This window comes from Opisthorchis viverrini, assembly GCF_000715545.1.
Source record: "Opisthorchis viverrini unplaced genomic scaffold opera_v5_151, whole genome shotgun sequence".
NCBI lineage: Eukaryota > Metazoa > Platyhelminthes > Trematoda > Opisthorchiida > Opisthorchiidae > Opisthorchis > Opisthorchis viverrini.
Genome location: NW_008751807.1, coordinates 974946 through 994656, shown reverse-complemented (window position 1 = coordinate 994656; position 19711 = coordinate 974946). Strand labels below are relative to the sequence as shown.

Sequence of the window (19711 nt, the reverse complement as noted above, 5' to 3'; positions counted from 1 at the left end):
ACCATGCAAGCAATCATAATCCGAAGTTTTTTACATATGCATATCGTTAGAGGTTATAAGGCGTTCCTAGATGACGTCACTTGATTCGGAATGGCAAACTGGGCAGATGTTCAAACCTGAATTTCTATTAAATAAACAGTTCAACGAATGAACCCGACCACAAACAGTGTACATCCCGATATACCGACACTCGCTAACCTACGCCCTATACCGTCTTCCCACCACTATCCACCCCCCCACCCAGTTCATCGTCCATGGGGTCATCGCACCAAGCGGATCAGTGATTTTTCTACTTGACAGGAATGATCAAATGGTGGTACTTCATACTGGAACTTGAGTGGTTCGACGCACAATCCAGTGAACAGACAAAAAAGATGGACCGGTGGCTAATCTGATGGCACGTGCGCATGACTGTTACTGTTTAACAGATATCGATTGATTTCTTATTGACGGAAAACTACTCATAGGGTTGAGAAGACGCTTTGAATGATTGAGTTTGAATTCAAGTGCACCACGCATCAGAATCAAATGACATCTACCTAGTTCTTCAAAGTTATCTCGGGTTCTTTTCAAGGAGTGTTGCCACCTCACAGAAACCACTGGCATGTACAACGTCTTCAAAGGCGACTAGAGAAGGATATTCTTCCCAGTGATCCAAGCTAACTTACCTGCCCCAGCCCACGGGAATAAGCTTTCCACTTACTGCTGTAAAAGTGCACAGAAGCGTTCACCCTAAGCATCTGATTGTTCTGATCGTCAATACCCTACTACGGCCGAAGATCAGAATGAATAATACTACATTGAAAATCTGATGCTCCAAGTCAGTGTGGTAAAAAGAATCCATCAGAGCTGATGTACCTATTGGGAGGAAAATAGCTACGTTAGCCGGTTTTCTTTTTAGTTATTCTGTAACAGACGTACCATGGAAAACACTGCGTCAAAAAGTTTTTCCAACAGACCAAAGGAGCATCAAAAACTCACATTTGTAATTGGATCCCAGTTCAGTACCGAACTTGACATGAATACCATACCGTTTCGGGACACCGTGGCAGGCGAAGCGTTGTCAATATTATGAACCTCAAAGATAATTTTGCAATTGGGTGCCATGGGGATACGATCTCCATTGGCCAGTGTGAGGGTCTTGTTATCGTCCAACACGGAATTCAGGTTCTCGATCCAAATAGCGTCCACTGGCCCATCGAGCACAAGCCATACATTCTCGTTCTTTTTCGTCTTCAATGAACGGCGCCATAACGTGGAAAAGATCCCATCTGTCCAGTCATTGGTTGCGACGTCCAACTTGCCGAACATTTCCGGTGCTGTGATTGCTTTCGGGTTCATCCGCATTTCACGATGTGGTGAACCACATTCACCCATGGCTCTCATTAAGACATTTATACAGCAAGATTTCCCTGCCCCTGACGGCCCCAAAGTCATCATGCCGTGACGTACGCGTTGGGTCTCGAATAGCTGGTGGTAAGGGAAATGTTCACACTACTGAGCACAAAGTAGTAGCATAAGCAAAATTAAGCTAACAGAGGCTGTGCTGTGAGCTGCAGTGGAAGGGCCAGTGGATCGAAAATTCTCCCTACTTTCAATTCACCTTAAGCAAAACTTTGAAACTTGTAACATCCTCTTCTTAGAACCTGTTATCCACACTGTCTCGAAAACCAGGCTACGTTGTAAAAACTGACATGGCTAAAATATTATTGATCCATATTTTTGCTTCCACCATATCGATTTGTTTTACCACGGTCTTATTCGCATTTACTACTCTTATTCTGATTGTAACTTTACGTTATTACATGGGACCTTATGATCTTGCCAATAGGATGACGGTTATTGATTATATGTCTGAAAAATATCCATTTTAAACATCGATATTCCAGTATGGTAAAGTCCTGTTTATTGTGAAGTAACAGGTAATAAAATACAATCGCAATAAACACATGAGCAAATCTGTCTGTACGCACTTCCAATACAGACAAACGATCTAGCCTGAAACTTGAAAGAAGCATATTACTTATATCAGTTCGAGGACCACCACGCAGACTCAACAATTAATGGAGCACTTTACCTGAATAACTTTCAGATTCCAGGCCGGGTGGTTGATGAGAGACATTGAAGTGACTTGGTTTCGTATCGCCAATTGCAGCTCAGGGTAGCTGACTTTATCGAGTACAATACCCGGAAACAGATCATCAATGAGTGACATGAACAAAGGCTCATCTTTGTCCACCAGTTTACTCAGATTCATATCACGCAGACAGCGCATAACAGAACGGTCCTCAGAGTCATTTGGATTCGCACGCCTTGCGGCTCCAAGCGTTCGTAGTACAGACAATATATTCCGCAGACCGAAATCGTAATGCACCTGGAAGAGAAGGATAGGTCTTCGGCGTTCACTCTAGACGAATGGAGCTGTTATATACTGCAACAATTATACACTGTTATTAAATCTTTAACTATTCCGTTTATCCTGCTGAGCGTTGTAAATTGTGGAGGCGGTTTACTTTTACTGTTATCTCCTTCCATCACCATTTTACACTCAATCCGACTTCAATAATCCAGCGATTAGCCTGAAAAAATTTATCCATTGCACAATAAGATGTTATTTGTGTTCCCCATTTAGAAACTGTTCCGCTTCAAAAAGAGAGTTGTTCATGGCCGTGACTCAGTGATCTATGACAGAGAATCCAGTAAGTGTTATGTGATAGCATCCAACTCAGCTTTCACACGGTAACTTAGCTATATGACAAAACTATGTAAATATACCTTAGTGTTTCCAACAAACCAGCAAAACCGACTGATCTAAAACCTATTGAGGGACTCGGATAGTAGAGAAGGATAATAACTGTGAACCCAATCCATATGCACAAAACCTTTGAAGTCAGAAAAACGAACTCGAGTCACTAGAAGTCAACATTAGCAATATGTTTTTCGCCAAGTGACAGAGGTTCCAGCTGGATTCAGTGACTGAGATTTAGGTTCGGCGACCCACAATTCAGCATCCTACGATCTAAGCATTTCTGAGCCCCATGACGCACTAAACAGGATGTGAGTTTCAGCAACCCAGAGGTTCCAGCTTGATTCAGTGACTGAGATTTAGGTTCGGCGACCCAAAATTCAGCATCCTACGATCTAAACATTTCTGAGCCCCATGACACACTAAACAGGATGTGAGTTTTCAGCAACCTTGGGAGTAGTTTCCTTTATGAAAATATACTGCGATATCTCGAATATCGTGCCAACTGAATCATGAGGCGGCCTGTGTGCAGCACATTCAGCTGGAGGACATCATAAACGAGAGAGAGTCTCCCATGAAAACCAAATTGATTTGCAAATTAGTGTATTTCCCAGGATGTGAGAGCTCTATTCTGTTCTGTCAACACATGCAAAAGTTCACAACATTCAGGTTTCTATAGAAACGGCACATCGGTTTCGGAACTCACCTGCTTCGTCAGCTGCTCCTCACATAATTTATATAGCACATAGAATTTGCGAGCCAAGATAATGTTCTGCACGAAACCACAGGCAGCCAGTTTGACTCGAATAATGATCTGCCTATCAGGCACCATCATAGCCACCGATCGAAAATTGATCTTCAGGTTTTCTGGCAGTTCCTGTCGTCCAGCATATCCTGGGTTCTGTAGATGTGAGAAACAAAGAGGCAAATCACGATATAAATGGTGTAGAGTTCTCTCCCCTTTGAGAGACAAGCTAAGGTGATCGACTGAAAGTGATCTCTTCTGAGAGGTAGTCTTTCCTGGGAGAAGGTAATGAAAAGTAACGGAAACATTCTCTAGAAAAATGCCTTCCCCCCTAAATATCTTTCATTTTTGGCTGTGCTGAAAACTGCATTTCTTTGTAGATGGTCATATAATATAGTATTTGTGAATTGATGCTGTCAGTGCTAATTCAATATTTATCACTTGTTCTGTTTGTCTCCATCTTCAGACGAAAATCTGCGGTGTACTCGAAGTAAGTATCAGCGAAAATCTATACGACGTTATTGTTGGTATAAATCAAGTGGCTCTTAATGGGATAGGTCCAGGACAGGGGGCTTCACTTGGCAAAGCTTCCCGGGGTTTGAACCCACCCTTAGTACAACCATCAAATTAAACAGAAATCCACTTGTCCTCTGTGATCTTCGATGAATAGACAAACAGTGTGACTATTCAAGTCATTCTTCAAGTCATTCTGACTTCGTCAATATTAAGTCAAAACAAAATCCGCCGTTTGCGTCAGGCGCGTTCCAAAAATTCAAGATTTTGTTGTGGTCATTTATAGGTAGCTTTTCAGTTAGAGATCCTTCTTAGATCAGAACTTTCAACATATGCAAATATAACTCAGCCGCCAAAGCTACCTAGACCGTTATGTCCTTAAGCAACATGTTGTGGCATATGGACCGCTTCAATACAAAATTCATCTCCCAGCATATTTAGCCGGTGACTGGACTCGTCTATGTGGTCATTACACCGTAACTGCAACCCAAAACTTAATCAAAACGATTGGGTGTAACTTCTCTTTGTTTGCAAGTCAGACAAAGAGAAGTAATGCATTATTGGTCTATTCTTGGAGGAGTTTAACAAGAAGTCGCTCAAACGACAGCTGGTCACTCCATGGAAATTAAGTTCAACAAAAATCCAAGCGACCAGAAAAAGTGGTTCCTTCTGACAGTGGTCTCTCCAGCGTGAAACAAATGTAGTACTAGTTATCGGTGGTTGTGGGATTCGTAGAAAGTGCATTCACATCACCCTCGTTTGAACAGGCTTCTCGGCGTAGTTATCTGGTTAGTCAGTACCAAAGACAGTGAGTACTGGAATCCAGCATCGCTCTAATTAGAGCTCATTAGCAGAACATAACTCTAGCTTTGCTGAGGTCTGAACTCCTCACATTTGATATTGAACGCTAGTATGTTACCACTGTTACGTCAGTGCACGCTGGACCTACCTGTCTCAAGGTATGAACCTATGGACTCAGTGGAATAACGTTGCAAAAGGTACAATGTGAATGCGACATCTGTAATATTGGTTTACTTGCTAACACCTAATAAAGCACTCTTCTTGGGATGGGATTAGTTAGTTCGATATCAACTGAATTAACTGTTCATATGAGAAGCCACACAACTGCGTAGTGGGTAAAGTAACCCACACACAGAGATATAAAAACAGCCACTACCTACCGCCTTCCTTACACCAGTAAAAATTACACCGAAATTAGGGAAAACATTGGTGTTTCTAACTTCGGTTTTCTTCACCCACTGTAACTCTTACCCGATCTCGAGCGGCGATCGCCTAGGGAAATCAAAGTCATTGCTTTCGTGGATAGATTCATTTTAAAACTTGTATATTTTAAGTCCGCGATTGCAGAGAGAAAAGGAAATGTTAACATATCGCAGTATATGTTTTCTGTCATTTACAATGAAATGTTGTCTTTCGACAATCCCTCAAACTTATTTGTATTAAGATCTTGTCTGGATAAACACACGAACATGTCAGGCGATGCAAACTTCAGAATTAACCATTCATATTTCTATGATTCGTCGTGCTATCGAAAGGAATATTGGTGGCGCACGTTGTAGAGATGCCTGTTTTCATGTTCACTGAGCTCATTGATTTACAACCGAATCGCTTATCTCAGCGAACACGACAACGACCATGAATAGCCTTAATTATCCCTTCGGATGGCGAGTTCTTGTGCTGAGGTGACAACCTTATACACAATGGCAGTCCACCAAAATATCAGTGATAAAGTCCTCACATGTGCTGTTAACTTGCCCTGATTGATTCAACAAATATGCCTTATTCTCGTGTTCCAATGATGGATCAACCAGCTGGCGATTCGTCGAACGCGTCGGCAACTCTGTAGTCCGTCATGGAAATTAGAGAATTTCAGCGAACTCAGTTCTGACATCACATTTTTGAGTGATGAGTGGTACGACTTACCATCATAACATGTCGCTCCTTCTTTCTTAGAAAACACCGCCTACTACTTTCGTTTATCCCAGCTCACAACATGATTTAGCAACCAGATTAACGATGGGACCAGCTGCCAAGGCTAATCGCTAGTGCTACCCTAACAGCTCCACACAGTCTGTATGTGCTACCTCACCAGCAGTGTGTGTATACGTGCGTGCAGTGTCATTAACCTGACCCGATACCATGCTGAACTCCTCTTCTCGCAGAGTTACTCTACGTGTCATCAACAACTCGACCAGCGACACACTAGGGTTGCTGATGTAGCGGCTAACAGCTCATTCAATTTATGCCGACCGATTAGCAAACTACGGGATTACGCAACCATGGCCGCAGGCTCTGTCAGTTTATAGTAGGTAGGTCTAGAGTGACGTTTGTCCGTAGGGCAGATGTCAATAAGGCTTCTAAACTACAGGCTTCTGGGATGGAAAAAGTCACCCATTCTGAATAAGGTTTTCCGCCTACGTAGGCGCTCCATGTCATAGCTACTGTACATGGGGCACCCATAGGAAAACCTACAAAAACAAGCGTCGACATAGCGTAGGGTTGGTTGGTATGCCTAAATGAACAAAAAATAACGTGTACTGTAGGTTCTGTGTCATCATCAACATTGATTACCAGGGCAGAAAAACAGTTCACCAAACGGGTGTCAGATGTGTATCCGGATTGAACTAACCGATCGTGTGCACCAGGGAATAGAGGACAACCGGACAGCTTACGAAATACATCCATTTACAGTAGATACAATTGAATCTACCCTTTGTGATATTCCTCAACTGAATGAATTGTACAAAGGCTACCTTATGTTTCATTCGTTACGACAAACGAGAAACTCATCGTGGGCTGTCGAAGAGTTTTCAGTAACCTTTTGAGTAGGGCTCTATCAAGAAACCGTACACTTTACATTCCGCTGTGGGTTAAAACTTCACTCAAGCTTCTATTGGAACTGAATTTCGAACTTCGAGGTTCTTCCAAACGCATCCCTTAGACTTTAAAATTACTTGTTGTCGTACGTCTCATGTTTGATGTGCAACTCAAGGGCAAAGAGAAGCAGAAATGCTCGTTTACACAAACCATCAAAGACGTTTATTATAAGGGACTTTGAGGCGTTATATGAGGATTTTGCTGGTGAACTAGTAACAGTTGATCAGGATTGTAAGAAGGTATATCTGACAAGCTGTCTTCGTCACGTTTTCATTAGCAGTGTCCAGGAGGACAGGTGTTTGGTTACCACCTTTTGTGCACATAAACTTGTCACTACCTAGTCGAATGCTGGCACCTCAAGTGTTTGACTACCTAGCCGTATTGTGAATGATCAACTGGGATCAACTGAACGATGTGTTATCAGCAGCTGTTGATGGGGTTGGGTTCACTGTTACAGTTGTCTGAGACTCTGGCATGTTCAGTCGTTCGGAAGCGACGACCCGTTATGCCAGCATATCACCACGTGTGTTCTCTCATTGCTATTAGTGCGTGCTGAGTGTGTATGTGAATGCCGTATTTGGAAAGCTGACGAACTTAACAGAAACATCAAATTCTCGTCAAGTCTCTCCTCACAGATCCCTCCCTCACAGATCTGAGTGGGATTCAGTGCTTCCAAATGCTTGGATGAACTAACTCCCGTTTGTTTTCTTTAGTGCTACTAGCGGTATTCAAACCAGAATGCACATGCAAAAGACAATGTAGAGCAATAAAAATTGCAGAACATACCATTGTCAGGAATAGACCAAATTCTGGATTCAACTCGACGTGATCCCCATCAGAAAAGATGAATGATGTTTTTCCCTCTCGTTTGGCTGCCAAGATAATAGCGATCTGTTGAGCCGCAACGGACAACACGGGTAATTCGATCCGATTGAATTCGTCGAAGCATCCCCAAGAACCAGATTGTGCCAATCCTTTAAAGATTCTACCCAAGCCTCGGAAGTCCATTTGATCGGAGCAGTTGAACACGACAACGTACTTGCCCAAACAACGTCCCATATCCTGTTGAGGGATCATGGAAATTTGAAAAAAAACAATAAATTCAGCCAGGTTGGATCAAACACACGAATTGAGACGGTTTTCACGTGAGATAAAAAGGTGTCTATCATTTATGAGCCCAAAGTAAGACGCGACTGCTGGTGGGCAGTCGACGAGTTGCTATCACTTTATGAGTAATACTACATCAAGTGAAAATTGAGCACATTCAAATTTCCAACAAAACACGCACCCGAAAATACCACTGGTCCGAATTGAAGGCATCAGTAATACAATCTCCAAGTTTTACGTGCCGGGTGTCGCTACAGACGGGTTGTCCTGACTTCAAAATGTCAATTAGCTGGTTTGGTGAATAGAAGTGAGTACAGGAAAAGTAAATAGATGGGTTAACCACTGACAACTGTTATATCTGCTGATTCGTCAATCTGTGGTATCTGCTGCTGACCCGCTCCAGTGCCTAGTGTCGGAGAGAAAAGACTCACAGAAGGGAACACAACAGCTGTATCCCGAACAAGTGAGTGAGTGAGGGAGCAAAAGTTACAACGGCCCCACGCTATTTAAAGGGGACTTTCTGACATTGATCCAGGCTGTCAGATAGGCGTTAGTGGTCACCCATCAACATCGATCGTGCCTCTGTGAAAAGCCTGAGCGCTGATCACATTCGGTCGTGCTTCTGTGGCCGCAAGAACACTCACCAGGTTTTACTGAATTGATTGAATGACTGATTGGCCTGGATGCCTGCCGGCTTTCCAGTTGATTTTTTGTTGGAGCAGTAGGTTCCGGGCGTTCTGAAGTTGCTTTCAGGAATCTTACCTTCCTGATAACAACCTTGACGCTGACCAGAAAATTCCTTTCAATCCGGCAATTTACATATTTTTAATCTTTGAAACTAAGATCTCTGATCCACACTGACGTTCTGTTCTTCCTCCACTCACACTCTTCCAACTGTAGCTGTGTATTTGGATCGCCCAAGAGAATGATGCACAACAATGAAGTTGTTGAAGTTGTTGAAGAAGGAAACCAAAGCCTTCATTGGGTCAGACTGCGATAACCAACTCGTTCAGCATTAGAAGAACCAGTGAATCATGCGTATTAACTGGAAAACATTTAGGAGTAGGACAGAATACTTCTAACAGAAATGGTCTAATGATGTCGTTGTTAGGTTGCATCATGCGTTCAACTATCTTGTAAAATTCCAGGCATAAAGGGTAGAATTGTTACCTGGTTTTGTCTCTTCTAATGAAATCACACGTGGATGTGTGCCATTTGTCAAGAATTACTATAGGCTACTCAGTGTTCGCAGTGTTCGCAGGTTCGTGCAGTGATATCAAGCAATATTTTGCCGGCTAACTTGCTGAGTTTCTCCAGTGAACGGCTGTTGCGTCCTTGCAAGCCAGACAACATACTTCTTTTGATAAATCCTTCATGTCCTGCTCCTGTTCAGGTTGCTTTGACCTCTAGTACCGAACCGTCTACTAGCAACCATCAGCAGCATGTAGGTTAACGTGGCTGCGAAGCACAATTGAGTGGGTCGATTTGATTCGGAGTACAAATTTGATGACTGCACATTGTTATGTCATACAGCTATCAGACGGAATAGTTCACGTTATCTCGTATCTTCAAAGTGTATAGGGCCTCGAAACCTGGTTGGACAGATGAGCCCTCTATACTTCAAACCTGAGCAGCTCGCGTATTTGGGGGCACGGCACGAACAGACTACACGTGCATCTGTCACTGAATCCTCGAATTTCACAGAAAACCTGGGTGAAATAACTGACTAAAACACATTATAGATATCTGTAGTATGCTCTGAGGAACAGCATTTGGGAGTACACAAGTTGACAAGGGTAAGAAGATCAAAGCAGGCCTTTGACTGAAGGATCAATAGAGATATACGTCCAGAAATCGGTTCACATCTCACTAGACCATACGATCCGCATACACATGCAAGCCGGTAGTTAAAAGGCCTACGTGTGGTTGCTGACGGACAGTGTTGAGATCCCTTGCTTTACAACTGCAGAGCTGTGAATTCAAATAAAATAGGGAGCAAGAATGAAAACAACGAACTCTTAGGCAAGTAGTTTTTCTCCGTGTTCAATCTAACCTGCCAAAACAGTCACAAATTCAGCATCCACACGCAATGGGTTTGTACTTCAGTCTACATCTCTGTTTGAAGGTCACAGTCCTATTTGTTAGGACACATTAAAACCCGCCGTTGTGTTTTGTGAAATGAATTCCAAAAAATGGAGAGTTCTGAAGACAGTCTACCAAATATTACGCAATGTAGTTGTCCTACTCCACAGTGTGAGGGCCAGTGAAGTTTTGAGAACAGTTTTGATCGGCTGTTTGCGCACCTGAAGGGCACGGACTTACCATTTATAGTAGGTGGACTAGGAGCTTCACCATATTTAGAGAAAAAACTCATCACTACAAGGAGTATCTTCTGTGCACTAAGTTCAGATCAAACTAACCTCTGACAAACGTGCAGTTTTCACACCGTCGTTCATTTGCTGGTTGTTATACATGGAAACACACTCCGGACTGATTTGTCCTAAATACGGAATGCTTGCCTGAAGTACTTGACATCAAGTCAGTGTAACTATGGTGGGGGGGCAGTGCGACTGAACCCCGGCATGTTTTTACTGATATTAGTGAGTGGTCTAAGGAGTGAAGCACTGGTCAGAATCATTTTGTTTTTATTGCGAGCACCCTCTCTAGGTCAAAGCACTCTATCGGCTTTGCATCCAAGATAATTGTACCCGGCCAGTCATATGTAACAGAAAGCATCACGGACCTAAGGTCTAGTGCACCCATGAAGCCAAGATATAACGGATGCCAGCCCCTGTCCCAGTTAATTTCACCCATGTCCCATTCAGGTCCTGATCGATATCACCACTGTCCCGCGCAATCTCGCCACGACCTAGTGAGTCATCTGATCTCAATGTCCTGGATTTCGGACACGCATGCGGACGACAGCAGACCATGGTCATCTCCACCCTCAATTCCGTTGCTCAACTCACTGTGGAATTGCTCCGGTGTTGGAGACGAGTGAGGTCAGCATAAGCGCGGATGTAGACAGTGAAAGCGAGATGGCCATTCAAGTTTTTTTAAGCCGTGTAGGTCGAGCGTAAGCCCTTAAGGAGGGGCTCAGTTCAGCGATGGGGGCAGTGCGACGCTGAAAAAAACTGAAGCTTTGTGATAGAAGATGGAAAAAGACAAATCTGAGATGAGGCCAATTAGCATTAAGTTTACTTCAGTCCATTCCAGTTTCTTAACCAAGATGTGTCGTTTTGGGCTGCCAAACCATCTGGATGCAGTGTTTTCACTCATCCTATCCAGTTGAGGTATGAAGGTAAGGCTATGATTCAGTTACATCGGGTGATCTGCTTAGTCAATGTGGCATTATATAGTGGATCACTTGACACAGCGGACTTTTGCTAAGTGGAGCTTTAAGTAAGCCGCGCAAACCTGAGTGTTGGGGATATCAATATCCCCCAGAAAACGCTGTTTTTATGTGTGCTAGCGAACTCCTGGCATCTTCAAGGTCAAACTATGAAAAATCAATGGCCTATTGATACTCCAAGAAAATTTAAATCCGACCACGTACAGGATACCATTCTTTCCACTGACTTGGGTTCGGAAGCTCCGGGCATCGCCTGTTGATCGTGTGTTGTTGGATTATTAAAGTTTGTGTCCGAGGTTCTCGTCTTCTTACTATTCGCCGTGCTAGGAGTCTGTATCAAGCAACATAGCTGGGGATAGAGTATTGCCACAATCCGCATTATCATATTGTTTGCTCGCTGCGTGACCGAACCGTAACACTGAGAGACTGAAAAACGATGCAATCAGTAAATTGCGCATCACAAACCCACAGAACTCACACGTGTCAAGTGATTATCATGCCTTTGATTATGAGCATGATATAATGCCACTGTGGTGGCAGGTTCATAGAGATATGTCAAGCAAATCCGGGAATCAAAGTTGCCCTTCATAATCTCAACTGGCAGTGCCTGTAAAGTCTTTACAATCATGGTCATCAAGCCAGTCTGGTGGTGCAGCTGGCATCGTTGTATGCGGTGATGACATATCCCGGAAAACTGTAGAGTTAAGAGGAAATCATTTCACAGGGCACTTAGCTAACATATAATGACACAATTCTGTGTAGCATTATGCATCAGTATAACTTACTTTCGTGGTTTCCGTCTTGCCAGTCCCAGCCGGTCCGGCTGGGGCACCTCCAAGCCCCATATTTAACGCTTGGGCTAGAGTGATGTAACATCTGTCCGTGAGAGGAGTAATGACCAAACGCTCTGTGCAACCAAGGAATTCGTTCTGGTAGACAAAGTCTACATCCGTTATGGAGATGACGCACTTGTCCACCTTTTCCATGAAATAAGTTCGCGTCTGCTTTGTCCATTCGAAATCAATCGTTGATCTGATCCCTTGTTTACACTGAAAAAATCGAGAAATGTTAATAAATTGAACTAGTTTTTCCTGTGGTCTGTGACCAGACTGAAGGCCGAAGGGAAAATTAACCGTCACAAACTGAGAAACACAAGATATAGCTTCTCATACAAGAACAATACGCCCAAGCCACTGTACGTCAGATCAGAACATGCAGGACATGTAACCCAAAGCTGGTAAAATAAAACTGAACTGCGACCACAGGACGATGGGCATTGTGTGACTTTCCTCTTTGACACTTGTGAATTTAGTATGGTATTGGACCCAGAGTCTAATTTAGCTGATCGGGTATCAACATCTACCCCAGTCCCATTCATTTTGATGTAATATTGGTAGGCAGACGTAGAAAACAAGATAATCTGTGGGTTCATGGTAGTCCACGATCGGTCGGCACGTCAGACTGGTCCCAGTCTGCACACCGCTTCGTGTGCAGGAAAGACAAGTCAACCAGAAACAAGATCAGCGAAACAAGAGGCCCCGAGACAGGAATCCGTCTGAAATAGACTGGAATGTGAGATCAATTGCGCGAGGTCGACTAGTGTAAGACAAGCCACGCTCAAAGGTCAAATGGACGCCATTCGATCAGAGCAAAAAGCTCACGAACAAGCCGATGGGCCGGTTTGGTCAGAAATTCAATGATCTGGGGTCACTCGGATGCTCACGAATACATGTACACTATCACTAAACTCACCAACTGACCCCGTGCCGCTCCACAACTACATACTGATGACGACCTCGTTGTCAATGAGAGCCATTTGCAACCAAATTTTCCCGCTCAACAAACAAACAAACAAATCACTCAGTAAATTTTCCGCTGTTTATTGCCAGCGAACGGCTGCAAAAACCACCGTAGTTATTCTAGTCAGCGTCACGATATCAACAGCATTGCCATTGTTTAATAAACTAGAGTGAACTAACGACTCATTTGCCGGTGTCCATTCGCAATAAAAATACCATTGTTCAGATCGACAGCTTTTTAAGTTCAGTCAGAATGTTTCTTGTACTTCCTAAGTTAACACAGAAGAACCGAAAGTGGATACAGACCTACATATATATCTCCATCACTGGAGGGCCAAAATATCCTGTTAGTCATAGGAGGAGTTAGGGGAGCTGAAACTTTCTGTTGACATGCAACTGAAAAATAGTGACTAGTATGCTAAGGATGGAACTTGCTGATAGTTTGTGGTGCCATTTCAAGGGAGAAAGCTGGCACCATTGCCTTGGAATCAATTCAAGGTGACCGAAGACCTAAAATATCCCCATTTGCACTACGGTCTCCGGATATTGGTGCAATGGGCTAGGCAAGTGACAGTTTCAGTTCATGCCTGGACTCCCTATGCACCTTACTGTTCACTACCATATCCTTGGGAGCGATTTCACATGGAGGATAGACAAACTGTCGATTAAAGAGCATCAACTTACCAGGTCATCAAAAATATCCCTCTGATGCACGTGAATTGTGATCAGGGTTTCGTACTTTGTACGCATAGTTTTGTTCAGTTCACGAGTTGTCTCTCCAATCAGTTTATTTAAAATTTCCAGGAAGTGTTTGTTCGTTTTGCTCATGATTTTCGGATCGACTCGAGCTGAGTTCAATGCATCCGTCGCATCACTGGTCCACAAAATTTGAATACCCAGCAAGCCGATCTGGGCCAACTGGTTATCGAAAAACTCTGTCAGATCAACAGTTGGGTCAATGATTTCATAGTAGGCTTTTCGAATAAGGCTGTGAAGGGAAGCTTGGCCAGTTTTGAGTAAAACGTGCAACCAGTGTTCCACGTGTCCTTCGCATTTGACTGGTTTAATCATCTGTTAACGAAAGGAAGAAAAGAATGGTTGAAGTTCGAATAGATTATTGTGGAACTCTGTGATGTCTGTCATTCCATGAAGAAACACACCCATGATCTTTTCAAAGAGTGGGAGGTGAGGACAATTAGACAAACCAGGATAATTTATTCCTCCCAACCCCTTATTACCTTATTATAGGTTCGTATGACGAAAGGAAAGCTTTTGACTTCCTCTGACAAAACTTTGCTGTAAATTTACGTAACTCTAAAACTTGTCATTGGCATGTGTGAAACCCGACGTGTAGTATGGTGTTCCCAGAAATTGATCAGAAGGGATTCGACGCGTTCGTGAGTACTCTCAGTCTGTTAATGCCAACAAATGACTTTTTATTAGATTAAGAAAAACCGATCTTTGGAATAATTAAGGATGCTTATTTTGTAAAGGCATGGTGACAATGAAATAGAGAATAGCGTGCGAGCGGCAGACGTCTGTGCACCACATTCTGATTGTCGTGTATTGTTGTATGAGTCGCCGGATCGAAAATTCCCCATAAGTAGGCCCAGTATCACCGAAAGTATATAATGGACCCCTTAAATCACATGCAGACACCGGAAGGCTTTCAAAAGCCACTAAGTGCATTCTCGATATGTCAGAGAATGCGCTAGGTCAAATGCAAATTCAACGGAACCTCCATCGAGGTGCCGGTGTGCTTTGAATCTTTCACCTCATATGCATTGAAGTGGTTATTTAGCTACGAATTACGGAGGTCTAAATTTTATCTTAAACGACGTAAATAATTTTTCCCACAAGCACGACATAATGAAACCATTACTACACACAAACCACGTAAGACAACAAGAGGGACTTCCTGAAGGTTCGAATATGGAAGTGGCTTTCGGAGACAGAGGGAATGGCATCTTGTATTGTAAAACTCACGGAAAAAAGAAGTCGATGTTTGTAGCACCACCATTCAACAGGGCCACAAATACTACGCCAAAGAGTGCGAGCCCCCTAATCAGCGCACTGACCTAGCAACAAGACCATCTGCTTTACCTCTTAAAAGGACACTATGGGTGTGGATAAAGAAAGCACGCCTCAAGGGACTATTCTACCTCGAACTTTCCGTATTAGTTCATTAAAGGTTCCATGACACTTGTGTTGAGAGTAAGCAATGTTTAGGCCACCAAAACGTCAAGACCATCCAAAAGTTGACACAGTGGTTAGCAGGACTAAAATTCAAGCCTGCTTATCAGCAGGCTTTTACTGTGTGCACCTGATTGTCAGCGAAGCAGTTTACCAGAGGGTTGCGGCCAGCCGTTGGCGTCCGGAATATTCCGAATTGATTTTGCTTCAGTGAAAATATAAGGTCCTGTCACTCTAGAAATTCTTGGTCCTCGATTTCCGCCCGTTTACTTCTTGGAACCGACTGCATTTGGTGCATTTCTTGGGAAAGTAGTGTTTGATGTGTTGTACTCAAAATGCTGGCTGCAATTTGTCTCACTGACATCGTAGCTATTTCGTTAATGATGTGCGGGTCAGGAAGCAACAGACAAGCACGATTCCATGATCATTAGACGAAAATAAGCTTTTGAGTTCGTTAAATACACTTAAGGCTATTGCTCACCCTAAATAGGGTATATTGGGCCCAGAAAGATCGTTTCATCCAGACCCGCAGACCAGTGCTAATAGGCTAATCCGTCCAGTCCTGGGGGTTAAACAGCTCAGTATAGATAGGTGCGATGTCAACAATGTCATCCATTTCAAATTGGTTACTTCAGAAAATTTATTATTGCTTGTTCTCTTTGCCACTGGCAGTCCGATTCATAATCGGGAAGTCACGGTGTATTTTTTCGGCATTAGGCTGGAAACAATGCACTTCTGAACAATGACCACATGGTCAATCTGATAACAAAGTAAGTACTGAGTATAAGACCCCATCACACCCATGATATCATATGACTAGGTAACCCTGGCACCAGCTGCAAAGGGTACCAATTCAGCTTTCACGATACCCTCAACCACACGGTTAGCGTACGATTCGGTTGATCGCGTAATCAAAATCAGTTCGAGTGCATATTGTCATACTGATTTTTTAGCACCCGACGTCTTCGCCCCCCAAATGAAAAATGTCTTGATAGTGGACGATTTACTTGACGGTGTAAATTCTGAGACCGATATACAGGCACTTACCCACTATGCAACGAAAATACCCAAACGTGCAAAGACGAGAGTCAGTTAGGAATAAATCTTCTGTATTTTCATACGTTTCGTGCGTTAAAAATCCAAATTCATTGATAACCGACGGAGGCGAACATGCGTTACCGTAAAAATTGCCCAATTCACATAAGTAAGTTTTCCTGTACCCAGCAACGTGTTTTCCTGTCTACCATGCTGAACAAACAACGCAGGGTCCGGCAAAATAGAAGAGCAAGGCAATGAGCTGTAATCAAAGCTTAGTCAAATACTTCAGAACACCAAAGAAACTGGAGGTCCAGGTTGAAGACTGTGACCCTGGAGAATATAGTACTGGCAAAAATCAGTAGGATGCTCAGATGATTAAGTCAAACAGTACACCGACAGTATCCTGCTCACGAACTGCATCAGGTCATTGTGAATTACGAGTAATCTCTGATGAAGGATATACGTAAGCCAGAGAATGCTAACCTGTCATCGTCCCGAATAAACTTCCTCTGATGTTTGACATTGACAGGGTTTCCAATTTTTCGGTGGTCTTCCAGCTGGGTTAAGTGTGAATTTAACGACAAATTTGAAAATGTAAAAGTTAACACAACAAAATGCTACGATCTCCATCCCTTCATTGGCCAATGAGAAACTGTGACTTACAGGCAACTTCTCATCTTCTTGTGAAAAGGCTGCCAATATATCAAAGGCCTTCTCCGCGAACTGCACACGCTTTGTGTTGTCAAAAATGGCTAACAAGTGGGCTTGGATGGCATGTGGGTCCGATGCCTGTCCAAGGATTTCCAAAAGAACTGGATCGGATACGAAGAAGAACCGAGGGAAGAGTAGTCGTTTTCTCTCCAAATAACCTGACAAGGATTTCTGGCACAATTCCAGTTGACTCAAAAGTCTAGGAAGCTGCTCCTGTAACGACTGATCCCCAGCACAACAGGCGATGACGTTTGGTGTGTCACGTGCTCTCTCCATGACCTTAATCCATGTCTTATCAACAGCTTGAAAACGCTTGGCTTCTGATGGCAACTGCTTCGCGATATCGCCACCCACGAATACCGCCTCCAAATATACCCATAAATTTTGCACCCGCATCCATGTCTCCAAAACTTCGCTTGTAGTACTCAGTTTTTGAACCCATTCTTGAATGGAATTGCGGAATGGTGCGTTGTAGCTAAAAGTAAAGGGATAGAATTCAGTGTTCGCACACTGATGTAGTCCCTATAGTAAACACTTATGGCCTGAATATCGCCTTTGGACGATGCGCTACCTTTGGAACCCGGTCCATTTGATTATGCATGCAGTATGGCACGAGTTAGTGAACGGTATTCATAAGGAACACGTACAAATGGGAGCGTTAAAAAATCTGAACGGTAAAAATTCCGTTTATCGATCGCAAGCACACAAATACGAGAACGCCTACCACAAGCCAGAAGTATACCTTGGTTTTTTCATGGTCAACCAGATAATCCCTTTTATTTGGGCAGCTGAGCAGCGGTAGAAATGCGATTTCTGGCACTGCCATTAATCGTTTACGGATTCATGTTATTTTTCCGAACTGTATTACGCTTATACCCATGTTTCCCCCTTACCCGGGAATCTTAAATTCGACTGAAACCGTATGCATGATCACCACTTATCATGACCAATAGTGAAGTGACAGGTACTGAAAGTAAGGCACTGTGAAAGAACTAGTATTTTTTACAATTTTTAGGTGTGAAACATTTATTTTGCTACTCGGTCAATCCCGCTGTTGACACAGCTCAGTGAGAGCAACGATGGATACCACATACATCATACAAAGGTTGACAAGGTCATTCCAACGACAGGTCATGGTTAAAGTATTAGATGGATAACACTTGTTTCACAGGATATCAGCTCTAATTATCCTCGGGTCCCATCAAAAGTGATTTTATGTCCTTAAAACTAATCCGCTTTGTTGAGTTGCAAGACTTATTGCTTACCGATTACTCATCAACGAACTCAATATCATAAGGGAATCTTCCAGGATTGGGATTATTTCACTGATACGATCCCCTTTCAGCAATAGTTCACCCCGTGTTTTGAATTGCGCGAGTTTCAATTCTTGATTGGCCCAATCAGCTACCACCACGTTCAGCTTAGCTTCGATGTCCTTTTCGCGCACAGCAGAGACACATATATCTTCTACATCGTCCTTTACATCAAGCAACGGAGCGTCCAACATATTTTTCAGTGTGAAGTTTTCCGACTCCACGTTAAAGTTGTAATTTGTCAGATCAGCCAGTCGCTGCCAGTGTCTCGGTTTCATGGCTTTGTTTGTCATCATCTCCAAAAGTGGAACTTTATCATTGAAGTCGTTAATTGTCTTCTCCAAATCAGTGTAGGCAGGCCACTCTTTCAAGGCCTTTGGAAGTCGCTTGCACCTGGATGGTAAAAATGCATCAGGAAGGCAGCATAGTCAGCACATCAATAAACAGCCTAGAAAGCTGATAGCTGACATCAGGTAACGGTAGCTTTGGTAGTTGATAGTTCTGCTGATTGCCACCATGGATGAAGTTAACATGTCTTGAGGTTATGTCCATTATGTGGCGTATAAACTGTAGAACTGCACGCCCGCTAAGGATGCCTTAAATATCAGACACAGACGTTTTTCAAATTCTGTCTGAGAACCTTGGACGACTAACAGAGTTCATCACGGAATCTTACGAGAAACTGTGGGATGTTATAATACTGAGAAAGCAGTGATTCTCTGTTATCCTGGGCAATATGATGAAAACAGAACTCAGATAATCCAACAGATTATTCAGGCTCGGATAAGTTGGACAACGAGAGAATTGATAAAGTAAAACTTGGGGGATTTTTCATCCGACGGAAATGGAGGTGCACGAACATTAACGGATGTTTGATGGGTAGACATTTTGATACCTTGTTGTACGATACGAGCTAAGTTCCGGAGTGTGGAAATAAAAGCCATATTTAGGAGTTTTAGGGGAACTACATAGTGCCACTGAAGAGATAAAGCTCTTCCATAGTTGGTTAAACGGATGAGATGAAACGTTGAGTTCCATTGCTTGGAAGGTGACATTTGAAGGAATCTGGATTTGTTTATTGCCAACATTAACAACAGTGGAAGTCGCTTGCACCTGGATGGTAAAAATGCATCAGGAAGGCAGCATAGTCAGCACATCAATAAACAGCCTAGAAAGCTGATAGCTGACATCAGGTAACGGTAGCTTTGGTAGTTGATAGTTCTGCTGATTGCCACCATGGATGAAGTTAACATGTCTTGAGGTTATGTCCATTATGTGGCGTATAAACTGTAGAAC

At 43.1% G+C, this 19711-nt stretch overlaps 1 protein-coding gene across 1 annotated transcript in view; it reads right to left on the bottom strand.

The window, feature by feature from the left end:
• T265_14170 (hypothetical protein) overlaps positions 1–19711 on the bottom strand; it is a gene marked incomplete at both ends in the record, with an annotated part of 154143 nt that overhangs the window by 35464 nt on the left and 98968 nt on the right. The window contains 8 exons of the mRNA XM_009172325.1: positions 982–1470; positions 2087–2374; positions 3453–3647; positions 7689–7964; positions 12147–12410; positions 13845–14231; positions 17055–17577; positions 18368–18808. Of these exons, the coding sequence (XP_009170589.1) occupies positions 982–1470; positions 2087–2374; positions 3453–3647; positions 7689–7964; positions 12147–12410; positions 13845–14231; positions 17055–17577; positions 18368–18808 (2863 nt within the window). The remainder of the gene's footprint in view (positions 1–981; positions 1471–2086; positions 2375–3452; positions 3648–7688; positions 7965–12146; positions 12411–13844; positions 14232–17054; positions 17578–18367; positions 18809–19711) is intronic.